General features: G+C 35.4%; 1 protein-coding gene across 1 annotated transcript in view; it reads left to right on the top strand.

The window, feature by feature from the left end:
* TRRAP (transformation/transcription domain associated protein) overlaps window positions 1-16278 on the top strand; it is a 96955-nt gene that overhangs the window by 9649 nt on the left and 71028 nt on the right. Inside the window, 12 exon segments of the mRNA XM_055707531.1 lie at window positions 384-480; window positions 845-983; window positions 3594-3672; window positions 4683-4917; window positions 6837-7164; window positions 7286-7383; window positions 8029-8223; window positions 8733-8924; window positions 10673-10838; window positions 12102-12358; window positions 13240-13440; window positions 15808-15959. Of these exon segments, the coding sequence (XP_055563506.1) occupies window positions 384-480; window positions 845-983; window positions 3594-3672; window positions 4683-4917; window positions 6837-7164; window positions 7286-7383; window positions 8029-8223; window positions 8733-8924; window positions 10673-10838; window positions 12102-12358; window positions 13240-13440; window positions 15808-15959 (2139 nt within the window).

Below are 16278 nucleotides of genomic sequence, written 5' to 3'. Positions count from 1 at the left end.
GAATAATCTGAATAAGTGGTTGAAGCTTGAGACAGACAGACAGACAAGGCTGTGGGAGGGTGTATTGCTTGGAGGAAAAAAATTGCCCTAGTTAGGGGAATGGAGCCAGATGTTTGATGCTAATGTATTGGCTTGGCTTTCTATAGAAAGTTGAAAATTGTATGGCTGCCTCAGGGCTGTGCATTTCTACTTAGAGCGTAAGGTTCTGGGAATTTGAATGGCAGAGAGCTTGTTGAAAATGGGCTCTCCCATGATGATTTTATTCCATTATGAAGCAAGAGCCTCACTACAAGGTGATGTAATTTGAAACTTCTGTGAATTTTCTGAATGAAGGTATTAAAAAGGAGGAACAAAATTGTAAACACTGTTCAATTTTATTTCAGGCAACATAAACTTTACAACAAGGAATTGTATGCCGATTTTATCGCTGCTCAAATTAAAACATTGTCTTTTTTGGCTTACATCATAAGAATTTACCAGGTAGGTTGTGTTTTTTTAACTTTATTACTCTTAGTGCAACAGATAGATCTCTAGTTAACTTAATCGTAGGCAAGTGACCACCATGAGTGCATCGGGGATTGGAGGGAAGAGCAGTTGTGTAGCAGATCTGAAGACGGGGCTATACTTGGTTGTCCTTTCAGAAGGATTCTCATGTGAATGCAAACTCAAAATGTGCCATTCCACCCACCCTGGGCACCTATGGAATGGCTATTGTATTTTGATTTTAGAAGTACTTCTTAAAGAGAAATGAGTGAATTTTACGTGAATGTTATTTTGCAAATAAAAAGCAAACCTTTAAAATATAATGTCGTAATAATTGTATTCATGCTATTTTTTGTTATAGGAATTGGTGTCTAAGTACTCTCAGCAAATGGTAAAAGGAATGCTGCAGTTGCTCTCCAACTGTCCAGCTGAAACAGCACACCTTCGGAAGGAGCTTCTGATTGCTGCTAAGCACATCTTGACAACAGACTTGAGGAACCGTATGTAGTACTTATTTTTAAAAATGTATCTATAAACTGGAAAGATTTCAACTATTTCTGTGTATTTAAGAGACATACTGCTTATTACTTGTTTTGGACTATTACATACATTTGATTATTTTGGGGTGTGTGTGATATTTGTTTTGTCTTTTTTCTTTTTCTTTAAAAAAATTATCATCTGAATAAGATGTTCAGTCTGCCAGCAGTATGCAGAGTAGCTTTTCTAGTTTTCCAAGTATCTGTTGTTCCAAGTAATTGCCATTTGAGGATAAACATTTGTGTTGGTTTGTAATTGTTCCTACAATTATATGGATACTTTAAAATACTGATCTGTTAACCTGAGTGGAAGTAGTTTTGTCAAAACCTGATGCCATATGTTTGATTCAGCTCATAGTATTTGTTTCTAGCAGAGGAAAAGCCATTTTTGGTGTGCTTGAATTAACCAAGTTCGGTGGCTATGTTCTGTTTTGGCAGAATTGCAAAACTGGAGATGAGTGTACTCTGTAAAGTACTAACTTCTATCTTTTCATCTTTATTGGGTGGTACCCTTTCTTTTTCTTCTGCTAACAGCAATTATGGAGCAGTGTGATGCCTTACAGGTGGTGTTAGCTTACTAACAAAATAGCATGTTTCCTACTTCTGGGATTTAGTATTGTGGTCACATGGAAAGCTGTTTCTTTGGTTATTTTTTGGCTAGCTGTAGAAGATCAGGCTTCAGTCATTCTGCTGGTGCAGTGCAACTTATTTGAAAACATGAATGTTAAGGGGAGTGTTTCATGTTTGTGGGTCTTGCCATTGGCATTATTGTTCTCAGTGAAAGAATCTTTCAGACTGAGTCTTCTGTTTTGATTGAGAGTTGACAAATAATGCCATTGTACCTTACTGTGATGTGTTTTGTGGAACTTTGCTTCTGATTCCTAAAAGCGAGGGTGGAGGTGAAACTGTACTCGCTCTCTCCACTATTATCACTGCAAAGACTGCCTCTGTCTAAGAATATCAGCAAAATGTGGTGTGTACATAAATATTAGATGGAGGTTTTAAAACCTGGCTTAGAAGATAGAATTCAAATTGAATTTAGAAACTTACCTATTTTCATCCATATTAAGCCATTTCTTTTGAGAATTTTTACTGACGTGTCCATTTCAAAAAGCTAGAATGGTTTGTATGGTGTTTCTGAAATTCTAACGACTGAACGTTGTGACCATTTCTTAATTTCAGTGCAAAATATTCTTAAGTTACAAAGTTTAAGGAGAGTTCTATCAGTGGTCTGGTGTAAACTATTACTGCTTGCTTTGTTTTAATTTCTCTTGCTAGCTCACATTAGGAGTCACAGCACAGGAATATGAATGTTAAATGTGTTCAACACACAAACTCTCAGTTTGCATTTCCTTTGCTTTTTTTCATTGTCAGGATTTGTGCCTTAATCTCTTTGCTAACACTAGTGCATCTAAGACTGTTTTTTCAGAGTGGTTTGATGATCAAAGGTAGTTCCTTTCCAACCATCTTTTTGACTCACCTTATTTCTCCACAGTATTATTTGCTGGCTATGGCTGAATTTATTCCCACATCATGACTGCTGTGGTGGTTGCGTTGTAAAATAATGGATTGTCTTTGCATCCAAAATCTTTGCTCCCATTCTTAATTTGCTTTTTCCACTGTAATTCTTTCAGATCTCTGCCCTCCTCAAAAATCAGTGCCAGTGCTCTCCTTTTCTCTTCCTCTGTATTTTTGCAGAATGTCACATTCTCTTAAAGCAAAGACAGCTACTATATTGTCCTTTTCGTTTAAGTAGACCTCACTGATTCCTTGTCTATTTCAGATTTCATTCAGGAAATGATGAATTTTTATCTTTATTATTGTTTGGAAATCTGTGGAGAATGGAGGCTGCTGGATATTCCTCTTTGTCTTTATTTGTCTTTTTGCTTATTTTTTACTAATTTTTAGCTTGCGCTATTTGGAGGTGGGAGCAGTTAATCCGTCCTGTCATTTCCATCATCTGCCTTCGGGGGGAGAGCAACCTAATCAATTCTATGAACTTGTTGATTTCTGTATTTAAAAATCAGATGCCTCTTTGGTCTTGCTTTGCCACTTGATTTTGTTTTTGAAATCTTCCTTTTGTTCCTTGACACCAAGTTGCATGTTGCTGCAAGTTGCTCCTTATATTTTGGGATAGAGCTTGTATAAGATGCCAGGCAAAATTGAGTTGTGTTGTACAGTGTTGCCCAAACTTGTCCTTTTCAGTAGCTCATTTGTTACATTTTAAAATTTCTGCAGAGTTGAAAATAAGCATTTTTTTCTCTTTCCAGATGTAACTGTTTTTGTAACATCAGTGCTGTGGCTTTGCCTGTGTACTGTGTACTCAAGGGGCAAGTGTCAGTGGAGTTCGTAGTCACAAGAGGTTAATTTAAAGTTTCCTTGTAACTGACACTGCCTTTTATAAGCTTCAGGAATGAATTTTATAATAAAACCACTTTTCTGACTTAGGTATAAATACCTAAGTTGCATGATTTAATGCTTAACTATCTTATTTTGATTATTTATTTTGCCAATCATTTTTTCATTGCCAATCATTGCTTTTTCTTTTTTCTCTTTATTTTTTTTAAATTACAGAATTTATTCCATGTATGGACAAACTATTTGATGAATCTATACTAATTGGCTCTGGATACACTGCCCGAGAGACACTGAGGTATGACAAAGTTTGGAGTGCCTGCCGCAGCTGGTTTCTTTCAAGGTTTACCAACATTTTAGGGTCCTAAATCTTTGCTTTAAATAACTAATTTTATTAGATCATAATATTCGAATGGTTTCTGCTGCTGTAAAGAGTGGTGGTTCTTTAACACTTTTGATGGCGTAGCATGGTAGTGTGAGTGTAGGGCAAAATGAGATAAATGGGTGAATGAAAATTATTTCATGTTTTGAATTACAGAGCACAGCCACAACAGTGGTCACAGTGAAATCAACTCAGTATCTTCCCAGTATTTCAAGAAATACATCTTGTGTCCAGTGTAAAATCTGAATGAAATTTTAAACTGTTTTATCAATCAGTACCTTAAAACTTACTCATTTGAATTGAAAAAAAAAAAATGAGGAGTATACTTACTTGCTGTGTCTCCAAATGTACTAGTTTTTAGGTGCTTTTGCAGACCAAATTAAAATATATGAACTGGCAGAATTGTTTCCTCATGCTGAAGTATCAAGTGTACCTTATTGACAACATGTATTAGATTGAGTAGTATCTGCTAGATGCTTAAACCTGGTATTTGAAAAGAAATTATATTAAAAATTTATCAGGTTTTGTAACTACTTCTGAAATGAAGAATCATCAGCAGTTAATTGTGAAACAGCTTACCAACACTGCTTAAAATGTGGCTTACAACACACTAATTTGCTTTTAATTGTATGTAAATGAAAATATGTGCTGGGGATGTTCAGCAGTGGGGGAAGAAAGATGAGAGAGGTAATATCAGTGTTGTGGGATAAATCAATGAATGCATCTTTGGTTAGATTTTACAGGTTATAATTCTCTTGTGTAATTGTAAAAGCCGTGTGGGATCTGGATTTGCATATAAAAAAAGTAGAAAATCTGGGTTTAGAATCTTGGAAATAGCTCTGGGCAGTAATTATTGGTTAAGTCCAATTAACAACAATTTTAATTGTCCTCAATGTGTTTTCTTCATTTCTTGTTTTTACTGATAGACCACTTGCATATAGTACGCTGGCAGACCTGGTACATCATGTCCGTCAGCATTTACCACTCAACGATCTCTCCCTTGCTGTCCAGTTATTTGCCAAGAACATTGATGATGAGTCCTTGCCTAGCAGTATCCAGACAATGTCGTGCAAGCTTCTGCTAAATTTGGTAGACTGTATCCGTTCCAAAAGTGAACAGGAAAATGGAAATGGTAGAGATATCCTCATGAGAATGCTGGAGGTATTGATTTAAAACATTCAATAAGAAGTTGAATATCCTATTTTATAGTATGTTGCCAATCTCATTTTACTTTCTCCTTTCTTCAGAAATGAGAGTATATAGAAACAGTCTGCATACTGTATTTCATTTTAGTACCTCAGAGAAGGGTTTTTAAAATGCTGTGCAACAGGGACCATCTCTCAAGTATAGGGGAGATGCTTTGCCAACTCAGCTTATTCATTCAATGACTTCTTTCAAAGAAGGAAACGATGTCTGTGATGCTGGGGATAGCTTAACTGTTATTGTTGTTTAAATTTTTCTTTTAAAATTTAGTTGTAATCTTCCCTCCCCACCACTGCTTAAGGGTATGTAAGAAAGGTATTCTTTAATGCCTTCTGTGTGTGTGTTTTGTTTTTTTTTAAACCCTGAAAGAGGATTATTTCACAGGTCCTTGGCATAGCCCAATACAATGTGTAAAACATGAAATATTTGTACTCTGAGGATCTACAGATCCTTTTTAAGGATCTTTCTTATATGGAGGCTTTTTTTTGTGTTTTTTTTTTTCTTAAATCAGGGATGCACCTGAAAAGCTGGCTTCCCTGGTGTAGTGCAAGTGAAGCAATACCTGTTTGCTGTAGCCAGGTTGTTAATGGAAAAAGATTGTGTAGTGTTTCTTCTGCCATAACATGAAGATACACTCAATTGTAGAGTAAAACACTTCTAGGGTAAATACTGATTTAATAATCTCATTTTGGGATGCGAGAACATGGCTTGAAATCTAAATCAAACTGGTGTTAATGCTTTAAGATAACTGAGGAAGCTGTATGGCTGGTTGTTTTGGAAAGGGAGATGTAGGAATTCTGAATGTCGTGGATCCCCTGCATCATTGATGCTTCTCTGTCATTGACTGCCTGTTGTGGTTCTGAATGCACCAGGGAAGAGATTTAGTCATTTTAGTAATTTTCAGATTATTTGGTATTAACTGTGAACTTATTTTTTTCTTAAGGTAGCAGTAGTTTAGGGAATGGCTTTCATCCTAAATGCAAAATACAAGTGACAGTGCAAGTGAAAAATCTGGATAATATGCATTGTAATGGGACCTTTATTCCAGATTTCTCGTACTGGAGTAGCTTTCTCATAGGGTTGTCTTCCAAATAAACTTGTGCTTTTTCCCCCTACTTTTTGAAAAAAATCTGTAGTGTTGCACAGTTGTTTTTTATTTGATAAACAAGTGTTCGTTTTGTAATAATACGTGAATTCAGAGAAGATACATCTAGGGAAGAGGGGGGTGAACAGAACTGTGGTGGTAGTTGGGAAAAATCTGAGCAAGCTGAGTACATCTAGACTTTAAAAGCTGGGAAGTACAGAAAATTTTGAACTGAAACCTTGTACAACATGTCTCTTGTTTAGTATTGGCCAAGTGGCAGGAATGTTGGGAGACTGTTCTGCAAGATTGATTATTGCTTTCTAAATCTGATATATTGCATAAAACTAAAACTTAACCCTATAATGAATACATCTTTGAATACATCTTACATGTTACAAATAGGTCTGAAAAATTTGAGGCATTTATGCTTAATAGTACACATTTTTAGACTGAAATATTAAGTCTTATTTTTAAAAATGTATTCAGATAGCTCTTCATTTTAAGTTAAGTGGAATTGTAGAGAGATCCAATTGTAGTTGATGGTTTTACTAGTTTTCAGCAAATATTTTTACTCTTGGAACTTGTTAAAGGTAAGCAAACTACTTTAAGCGTATCAACAATGTTTGCAGTGATCTGAATGACTTCAGAAATGGTCATAAATCTTACTGGTCTTGGTCTGCTGAATTGAAGTATTAGTATTACTAAATTCAGAAGGATTTTTGAAGAAGAAACTTACTTTTTGTTTTCTTCCCCCTCCCTGCTTTTTCATTTCCCTTCCCTCTTTGTGCCTTAGGTTTTTGTTCTGAAATTCCACACCATAGCACGGTACCAGCTTTCTGTAATTTTTAAAAAATGCAAGCCACAGTCTGAACTTGGGGCTGCTGAAGCCGCATTACCTGGAGTACCAACAGCAGCAAATGCAGCACCTGTTCCTGTTCCATCTCCTGCCCCAGCCACTCCAGTGGCCCCTGCACCAGTACCTGTATTTGAAAAACAAGGGGAGAAAGAAAAAGAAGATAAACAGACATTTCAGGTCACAGATTGTCGAAGCTTGGTAAAAACTTTGGTCTGTGGTGTCAAGACAATCACGTGGGGCATAACATCATGCAAAGCTCCTGGTGGTAAAACTGCATCTATTTAATTATTTTTATCTTTTGTAATTCTACAGTTAAAACTCCCTAGCATGAAAGCAAATAGTATTTTTAATGGTTAACTACTGTCTTATTCTTTATCTTTTTTCAGAAGCACAGTTCATTCCCAATAAGCAGTTACAACCTAAGGAGACTCAAATATATATAAAACTGGTAAAATATGCAATGCAAGCTTTAGATATTTATCAGGTATGTAACCTGGCTGCATAGCACTCTTATTTATACAGTTACTGTGTGTTAGATCTTTTAATAAGGATTTGTTTGTCAGCTAGAAGACAAATTTCACATGTAGTATATTTTCATTAAATCTTCAACTTCAGGACCACAGCTATTAGGAAATTTCATGAATTTCGAAGTACTTATTGCTTGCAAGGAATAAATTATTTTTTTAACGCTGTTATTGTCTGTGTTTATGCAGGCAGGTTAGACTGGAAAAAAATGGTCTTTCACATAGCGGATTAGATCTTTTCTTCAAAGTGATATTTTTTGCATCAGTTGAAGCATTCACGTGGCTGTGTTTATGTTCTGTAGTTAAAGTAGTGATGAAATGCCAATGTACATGATCTGGAATTACGTAACTTTAGGAATGCACTGTGATATCTCCTGCTGTAGTTGTTTTCCACCCTGACTTCATGGTTTTAAAATCTGTGCGGAAAACTCTTATTTTAATATTTTCATTGTCACTGTTGGCTCTTGGCCCAACTTCTAATTGTATGGGGCTTGCATGTGAAACCTGTAGTATATCAGGTTTTTCCAAAACCTTTTTTTAAGAGTAGTGGGGGAAAAGTTATTCAAATTCTGTAACCAATATATGTGTTTTCTCAATTGCTGTAGGTCCAAATAGCAGGAAATGGACAGACCTATGTTCGAGTAGCAAATTGTCAGACAGTCAGAATGAAAGAGGAGAAGGAAGTTCTCGAGCATTTTGCTGGTGTGTTCACAATGATGAACCCTTTAACTTTTAAAGAAATCTTTCAAACTACTGTTCCTTATATGGTGGAGAGAATCTCAAAAAACTATGCTCTCCAGGTATTATGTTTTTGTTTACTTTTTTCAGATGATAATAAAGAGCACTTAAAAAATAGCTTATGCCTTGGAAGTACACAAGGCTGGATTTATAAATGGTAATGTTGAAATCAGCATGCAAGATTTGAAGCAGTCTATAAAAATACTTTGTAAAGATGGGTTTTCAAAAACTCTCCAGATTAAATGATGCAATACAAACATGAGCACTTCAGTTTAGAAGATACGAATGGACTTTATTCTTGAAAAGTATTAACATTGTGGAGTTCTTTTTTTCTTCAGGTAGTGTTAGTGTTCTGCAGTTTTACAGAACACGAGTCCTATAATAAACATTAAACTTGAATACCTAAGTAATATGCATGTTTGTTTTCCATTGAGAATAACCTGAATCACTTGGGTAGCGGTGGAGGTGGGGAAAGAAATCTGTCTTAGTTTTTTGTTTTAAATTGGTAGTGCATTTATCCCTCTGTTCTTTTCATTACAGCAACAATAACTCTTGTGGTTTCCTTTTACAGATTGTTGCCAATTCCTTCTTGGCAAACCCTACTACCTCTGCCCTCTTTGCAACGATTTTGGTAGAGTATCTTCTGGATCGGCTGCCAGAAATGGGCTCTAATGTGGAACTCTCCAATCTGTATCTCAAGCTGTTCAAGTTAGTCTTTGGCTCAGTTTCACTATTTGCAGCTGAAAACGAACAAATGCTGAAGGTAAAGGTCATTTGTGTTAAAAATAAAAAAAAAAAATCTGTTTTGACTTAATACGTTCTTCAGATGTGTGAAGAAATTTTGTTTTACACTAACATTTTATAGTGTTTTCATGTTTGAACCACTGTTAGTGATATATCTCCATTTTTTCCAAATGCCCAGTACATTGCCTTATTTATGAGATGGTTTCTGTGAACGTTTGCTTCATATTTGAAACTATAAAGTGACGTACTAATTCTGAGTATAAATGACTGATACGTGCTTGTGGCCTGATTAGGATTACCACAGACCTGTGTAACTTCATGGTCAGGATATGCTTATCTCCTTGCATGTTTTTTCCCCTTTGTTTCCATATTAATTTAAGACTTTTGCTTAGACTGGAATCACTTTTTTGTGTGTTCGTGAATCTTGTTCATTCATGTCATATTCGATGACATGTACCTCTCGAGTCAGTTACTTCTGTGCTTTTAAGAAGTCTAGGTTAAGGAATGCTATTCTTTTTCTATTGACAACATATTGCCTGTGTATTCCAAGGATCTATTTATGTTGATGAGGTCATCATTCAGTGAGGTTAGAAATACTGAGCTTGAAGCTAGTGTGTTTTTAATCATAAAAGTAACAGCTGCCTATATCCAGAAATAATTGAACGCTGCTCCTTCTCTCATAATTTCTCTCTATTTCTCTTCTTCCAACTTAAAATTTCTGATACAGGTAACTGTGTGATAATTGTTTCGGTGCTGAATGATTTTTAACAGTAAGTTTAGTTCAGTTTTCTGTGCAGAACAGAGTAGGGACTACTAGTTTCCAGATTCTTTGAAAGATAAAAGTAATATGAAGGAATATTCATAAGTAGTATGAACCAATATTCATATAATCTTGCTTAAATTCTTCTAGTTTGTCATCAGAATCAAGGTCATTAGGATTTTATAAGCTGCAAATTCAATGTAAAGAGTGCGATTTACTACCTTCACAGTCTGATGCTTCTGTTGTGGGTGGTTTTTTTGGGGTGGTGTTTTTTTTGTTTTGCTTCCACAGGATTGATGATACGGGCCTTGGGTAGACAATTTAACTGAATGATGAAGGCTATTTGCAGTATTTGCATAGCAGTATAGAAAGCTTTTGGATGTTAATAAAATCCAGCGTTGTGTCACTGTTTGTCCCTGATCCGTGGGAATCCTTGTCTTTATCAATTATTTTTAATGATTCTTGCAAACTGTTGATGTCCTCTGTTCTTGAAGGCCACCAGTTTCATAGCTGTTTTTTTACTTGTAAAAGTTTGCTTTCAAAGTAAAATTTTAGCATTCACGAAAATGAAGAATTAGTGATGAAAATAGATCAGTAGTAAATTAATATTGTGAAATGTCTTCTCTTGTCATTCTGACACTTCTTCTGATTTCTGCTACACGTCCCTAGGTTCTGTGGAGCAAATATTTTTCATTGTGTCAGATTTACAGTATGTTTCGTTGTTCTAATGAAGTTATTGCTGGAAGTAGCAAGCAGAATTGATCATTTGGCTAATATGAAAGCAGGGTTTAACTAATTAAACAGCGCTCTAGGTTCTTGATACTGTTCAAATACAGGTTTACTTTTCAACAATTCTTCAACAGCGGTATAAAATCAGCATATGTTGTAGTACTTGGAATAGCGGAAGGCTTTTTATCTGAAAAACTTGTTTCATGCTAAACTCGTACAGTGTAATGATGATAAAATCGATCATTTTTAATCTCAAAGCATATTTTATTTTTTTTTAGCCACATTTGCACAAGATTGTGAACAGCTCTATGGAACTTGCACAGACTGCCAAAGAGCCTTACAACTATTTCCTGCTGCTCAGAGCACTGTTCAGATCTATCGGAGGAGGCAGTCACGATCTGTTATATCAAGAATTCTTGCCGCTGTTACCAAACTTACTGCAAGGTAGAGCAATACCTTCTTTCCCTTCCCCAGTTTCTGATCTTTTTGTGTAAATAGTAGTAATAAAGTTATGTTATGTAATTAAAAAACCCTCAAACTGAAGCCCTAACCCTGATAAGTAGGTTCTTATTTTGAGCTTAGCAGTTGATTATCTTCAATGTGGCTTGTTTTCATTTACTGTCAGCTGCTTCAGGCTCCATAGTTTTGGCTGCTTCACAATTTCTGCTGCTTGTTTTTCTGCTTTTCATTGTGGGGCTGTTGGTTGGGTTTTTTTGGTTGGTTGTGGGGTTTTTGTTTTTTTGTTTTTTTTATTTTGTTTTTTTTTAATTTTTTGCTTTGTTAGCGTAAAGCATTGAGGGGTAAGAGTAATAGGAGAAGCAGTGTTGCCAGGCCATCACTAGTTTTGTGGGGAGGACCTTACAGATGAGCTCTGGTGGTTCTGTACTTGAGGGTGTGTCAGTGCACCTGCAAGTGCATAATAAACACAAGTAGTGCCAGTTTGCAAAAAGAAATGGAAAAAACAATCGGGTTGATTAATTGAGGATTTGTGCTTGTAAGGACTGTGTTCCAGGGGTACTGAAGGTGAGCAAGGAAATGTGGAGAACTACTTAAACCTGAGGACAAGCTGGTGGGAACAATGCCAGGAATGTGCAATTCTGTGGTTCCCATCTACAGCTGTAGGGGCAATTTTTATTGTAGTTAGCAAATATGTATATTACTTGTAAATCACTATGTAAAATATATGTCGCTGTAGAAGTGCTAGCTAGGCTTATGAAATATATAAAATCTGGATGGGGAGAAAAATAACTTGGGGAACGTGTTTAGTCTGTATGGGGCAGTGAATGTACTTGAACTCATTTAATGCTACTTTTCAGGATTTCAGATACTTCAAAAACAGTTTGTTCTGTGTGGTTTTTTTTCTGTTGATAACAAGGCTGAGGTTTGGGTCAAATAATCTTTTTCTGGTTTTCATCCCCTGTATTCAAATGCTACTTTATTGAATCTAATATTAAATTTTGGAATATTCATAGATGATTTTTTTTGTGTATGCATGTACCTGCAAAAGCATTTGCTGCATAACATCCTTAGATGTAAGTTATATTTATGGATGATACTGTATTTTGTAAATATGTTATTTAGAGTGCTATAAGCTTTACAGAATTTAAAGATGTCAGGTTATTTTGAATTTAGGAAATACAAATTTTTAACAATAAGCTATGGACTGTCTTTTTCCTTTGAGTGTGTAACACTACCAATCATTTTCAGGACTTAATATGTTGCAAAGTGGCCTTCATAAACAACACATGAAAGACTTGTTTGTAGAGCTCTGCCTCACTGTGCCAGTTCGTTTGAGCTCATTACTGCCTTATCTGCCGATGTTGATGGATCCCTTGGTGTCAGCTCTGAATGGATCTCAGACCCTGGTTAGCCAAGGCTTAAGAACTCTGGAATTGTGTGTGGATAATTTGCAGCCAGACTTTCTGTATGATCACATTCAGCCAGTGCGAGCTGAGCTAATGCAGGTAAACGTGTGGTTTCCTATTAGACCACAAGAGGTCATTGATTTGCTAAATATTATTAGAAATGTGTGTGAACCTTTGGTTATAAAAACTTGAAAACTCTGTCATGAGAACCATACAGTTTGAATTGTATGTAAAAGGCCAGTTGGTGTTGTGCTGCTAAACTGAGAACTCTGAGAAATTTAAAAGTGAATTAATAATTTCTTCTATATCTCCTGTTAAGGGGTTGAACTTAAGACTTGGGACTCAAATAGCAAGAGTATTACTATGTTTAAGATGAGCTGGTACAGAAAATGATTACAGTTCATTAATTTTTTTTAAAAATGAGAAAAGTAATTACCTTCAGCATGTCATGATTGACAGCTATATGAAGTCTTATATATACAGTGAAGATGATGTGGTTGAAATTTGGAACAATGTTTTAAATGTGGCTATTTCCCCTAATACAGTGCTTGCATATGCTTTATCCTTTAAATATAATACTTACTTCATTTGCTTTTTATATTTAAAATCTAGCATTTTGAGGTTAATTCACTTCGGCCTTAACTGGCCTGCTTTTTTTTTTTTTCTTTTTAAGAATTCCTAATGTTGTTCAATATTAGCCATAAATGTGAAACTTCATTTCAGTGTGGCAAAGATTTTGTAGCCGATCACAGTAATCTCATCTAAAACTGCATTTAGGACAACCTTGTTACAAAGCACTTGATTGGTTGCAAATTGAGACTGCTTTTATTCAATATAGATAAATATTTTCTGGGGGTTATGCAGGATCAGTTCCAGACATAAGAATAAGTGTTTTCCTTGACTTTTTTTTTTTTACATCACAACTTGAAAAATTATGAAGTGTGACTGGCCTGACCACGTAATGTTTAAAATACTTACAGGCTTTGTGGCGTACACTGCGCAATCCTGCAGACAGTATTTCTCATGTGGCTTATCGTGTACTTGGTAAATTTGGTGGAAGTAACAGGAAGATGTTAAAGGAATCGCAGAAACTACAATATGTAGTCACAGAAATTCAAGGACCCAGTATTACAATTGAATTTTCAGACTGTAAAGCATCCATTCAGCTCCCAATGGAAAAGGTAAGGGCTTAAGTTATTTTCTGTGCTGAGAAACTATTTTACTCAATTTTCTTTTATTACAGACTTTTTGGAAGCTTGTTTGCTTCTGAAACCTTGATAAAATATGCGGTATGTCTGCCAGTTCCAGATATGAGTTAATGAATATCTGTATTACAGAATTTACACAATTGAGAAGTAGGTTTTAGGATCTCTTGCATACCTGATTTTTTTTTTTTAATATTCCTTCAGTTAGACAAAGAGATTTCTAATTAATCTATGTTGTAATGGAGAAAAATAATCTAAACTCGCTTATGCTTTTTTTGTTTTTGTTTCAAATAATTTTTGAGTTGCTTTACTTGGCAGGTAAAGGATAAAACGTTTTGGAAATGACTGCAAAGAGGATTTTTGCATTTTTACCACATAATGCTCAGTTGAGAGTCTCTGTGTAAGGCAGGTGGATCTACGCTAACTTCTTGCTTCATTTTGACATGCAAAATTAGCAGAAGCTTGCCAGCTTGTGCTTTCTTTATTTTCCCTTTAAACCATTTTTTTATATGTCACCCCCGAAATAATAGGTTTAAACATGCTTTTCCACTTTTACAAAATGATAGGATAGGGAGCTAAAGTGGCACAAGTAAATGCTTTCTGTGCATTTTTTTCACCTTCCTAACTTTTGGTGTATTGCTTAGATTAGGAGCAGAAATCTACTCTAAAACCTCACTATTTTCTTTTTGAAGCGTACCAAAAACTTACTGTAGAAATTCTTCAGAGTTGATTATTGTAACAACTCCAGAGATTTGGTTTTGTTTGTTGTCTCTAGGTTGGGTAAGTACCACTTAGAGCTGCAAAACCACATGGTACTTGTACTGGCTTTCATCCGACCACGTCAATGCATCACAAGTACTTAGGTCTCACTAATTACAGCAGTCTAATCTGTGTCTTAACTCTTGGGATCTGAAAGTGAAGCTGGATCTGAGTTAATTTGGCCTGTAGTTTTAATACGTACCTTTTCAATTTCACTTTCATAAGTAGGTATGATCTGAAAATAGTAAACAATTTTCTTTACAGGCAGCTGGCTCTCTATGGCTTCATACAGCCAACAGGCTTTAAAAACAGCTTGGAAAAATGATATTTAAAATGCAGATCAGCTGCTCCTCTGTACTGAAACTGATGACTTGAACACATACAGATACTGTAATTGCTGACATTTTCCTATCCCGCTAGGTTTAATTTAAACCAAGTTTTCTGAAGTATTTATACATCCATGTTGGTTAATGATATGGAACAGTCTTCAGCTTCTTGGTGTTGACCGACAGTGTTATCCGTTGAATACTTTGTATCTATAAAAAGGAAATGTCAAATTGAAAGGCGTGGAATAAAGTGAAAATGAGAAATCTATGTTTTCTTTCAGTGCTTTGGTAGACTTCTATGGTCTGTGTAAAACTCATTGTTCTTTTCATTGAGGTGCTGATAAATTTATTCAAACAGTGATGGGATGACAGTTAAGTCAGTGAGTAGAGAGATAGTTTTACTTTCAAAGAAGGAAAATGCCCACTTTATAGGAAAGCCTTTTTCTGCATAATCCTCTTCAAGCATGTATGGTTAGATTTTATTAACAGTTGATCAAGTATTGAAATTCCTTATTTTGCATGCTCCAAAACTTTTTTTTTTTTTTTTAAACTTAAAGCTTGTCTCATTTGTTTTTAATTTCTTCCTTTTTTTTGGGGGGGGGGGGGGGGGGGGGGGAAGGATAAAAAGTGTCTAGCTGTGTTTATATATATGCAAAATAGAAATTTTCCAGAAAGATGTACCCTCCATTTTCATTGCTTTCATATTTTAGGCAATTATTTGAATTCTCAAATGTATTAAATCTTGCAAAGGAAAATGAGTGCTATTCCCATTAAGTAAACGGTGTTTAGAAGTTGCTGACAGGTACATTTCATCATGTATGATGTGGCTCTTAATTTGCATGGAAAAATACAACAAAGTAATTTGTAAGATAGAACAGTTTTTGATACCATTTATATATGTGTATAAATGCGTTGTATACCTGCAGTGTATGGGGATTATGAACAGCAATTATTGTTGGAGGGAAGGTGAAGAAAATTTTCTTGAGGTGGGGAGAGAGAATGAAGGTGTAACTCACTCATGACTTCAAATGCTTTCTGACTGCAGAAATAAATGTGTCTGCCCTGAAACTTTGCATTTATAAAAGCACAGCACATGCCATAATAGTTTCCAGTCCACACGCTCAGGCATTCTCTGCATTTCTTAATTTTTAGTTACTTTTAATATGTATTAAAGATGCTGTTCCCTTGATTAATCACCTAATTGTAAATATTAAGAACAAGAGGTGTTTGGTTACTGCCTGTCTTGTTTTCATTATAGGCAATTGAGACTGCTCTGGACTGTTTGAAGAGTGCTAACACAGAACCATATTACCGGAGGCAAGCATGGGAAGTAATCAAGTGTTTTTTAGTAGCTATGATGAGCCTGGATGATAATAAGCACGCATTATATCAACTTCTTGCGCATCCCAAGTATGACAATTCTTTAAACATAAATGTGTATGTAAAATTTATAGTGTCTTTAGAACAACTTAATATAGATACAGTGGTTAGTCTAGGCAGTGCATTCTTCATGGGATTTTTACCTACTGGTTTATCCTGCTACCTTCTAGATCACTGCAGGACTTCGCAATAAGAGGGGTTTTGTCAGCACACTGTGTAACGCCAGTAACATTTTTTAATGTTTCATGCTTTAGTTTTCTTCCTCTAATCACAGTCCAATGTATTATCTGTTACATATGATCAGACTTCTAAAAATTTTTTAAATTAATTTTAGCTTATTTTATTTAAG

Source organism: Falco cherrug, chromosome 4, assembly GCF_023634085.1.
Source record: "Falco cherrug isolate bFalChe1 chromosome 4, bFalChe1.pri, whole genome shotgun sequence".
NCBI lineage: Eukaryota > Metazoa > Chordata > Aves > Falconiformes > Falconidae > Falco > Falco cherrug.
This window is presented reverse-complemented; position numbering and strand designations above follow the sequence as displayed.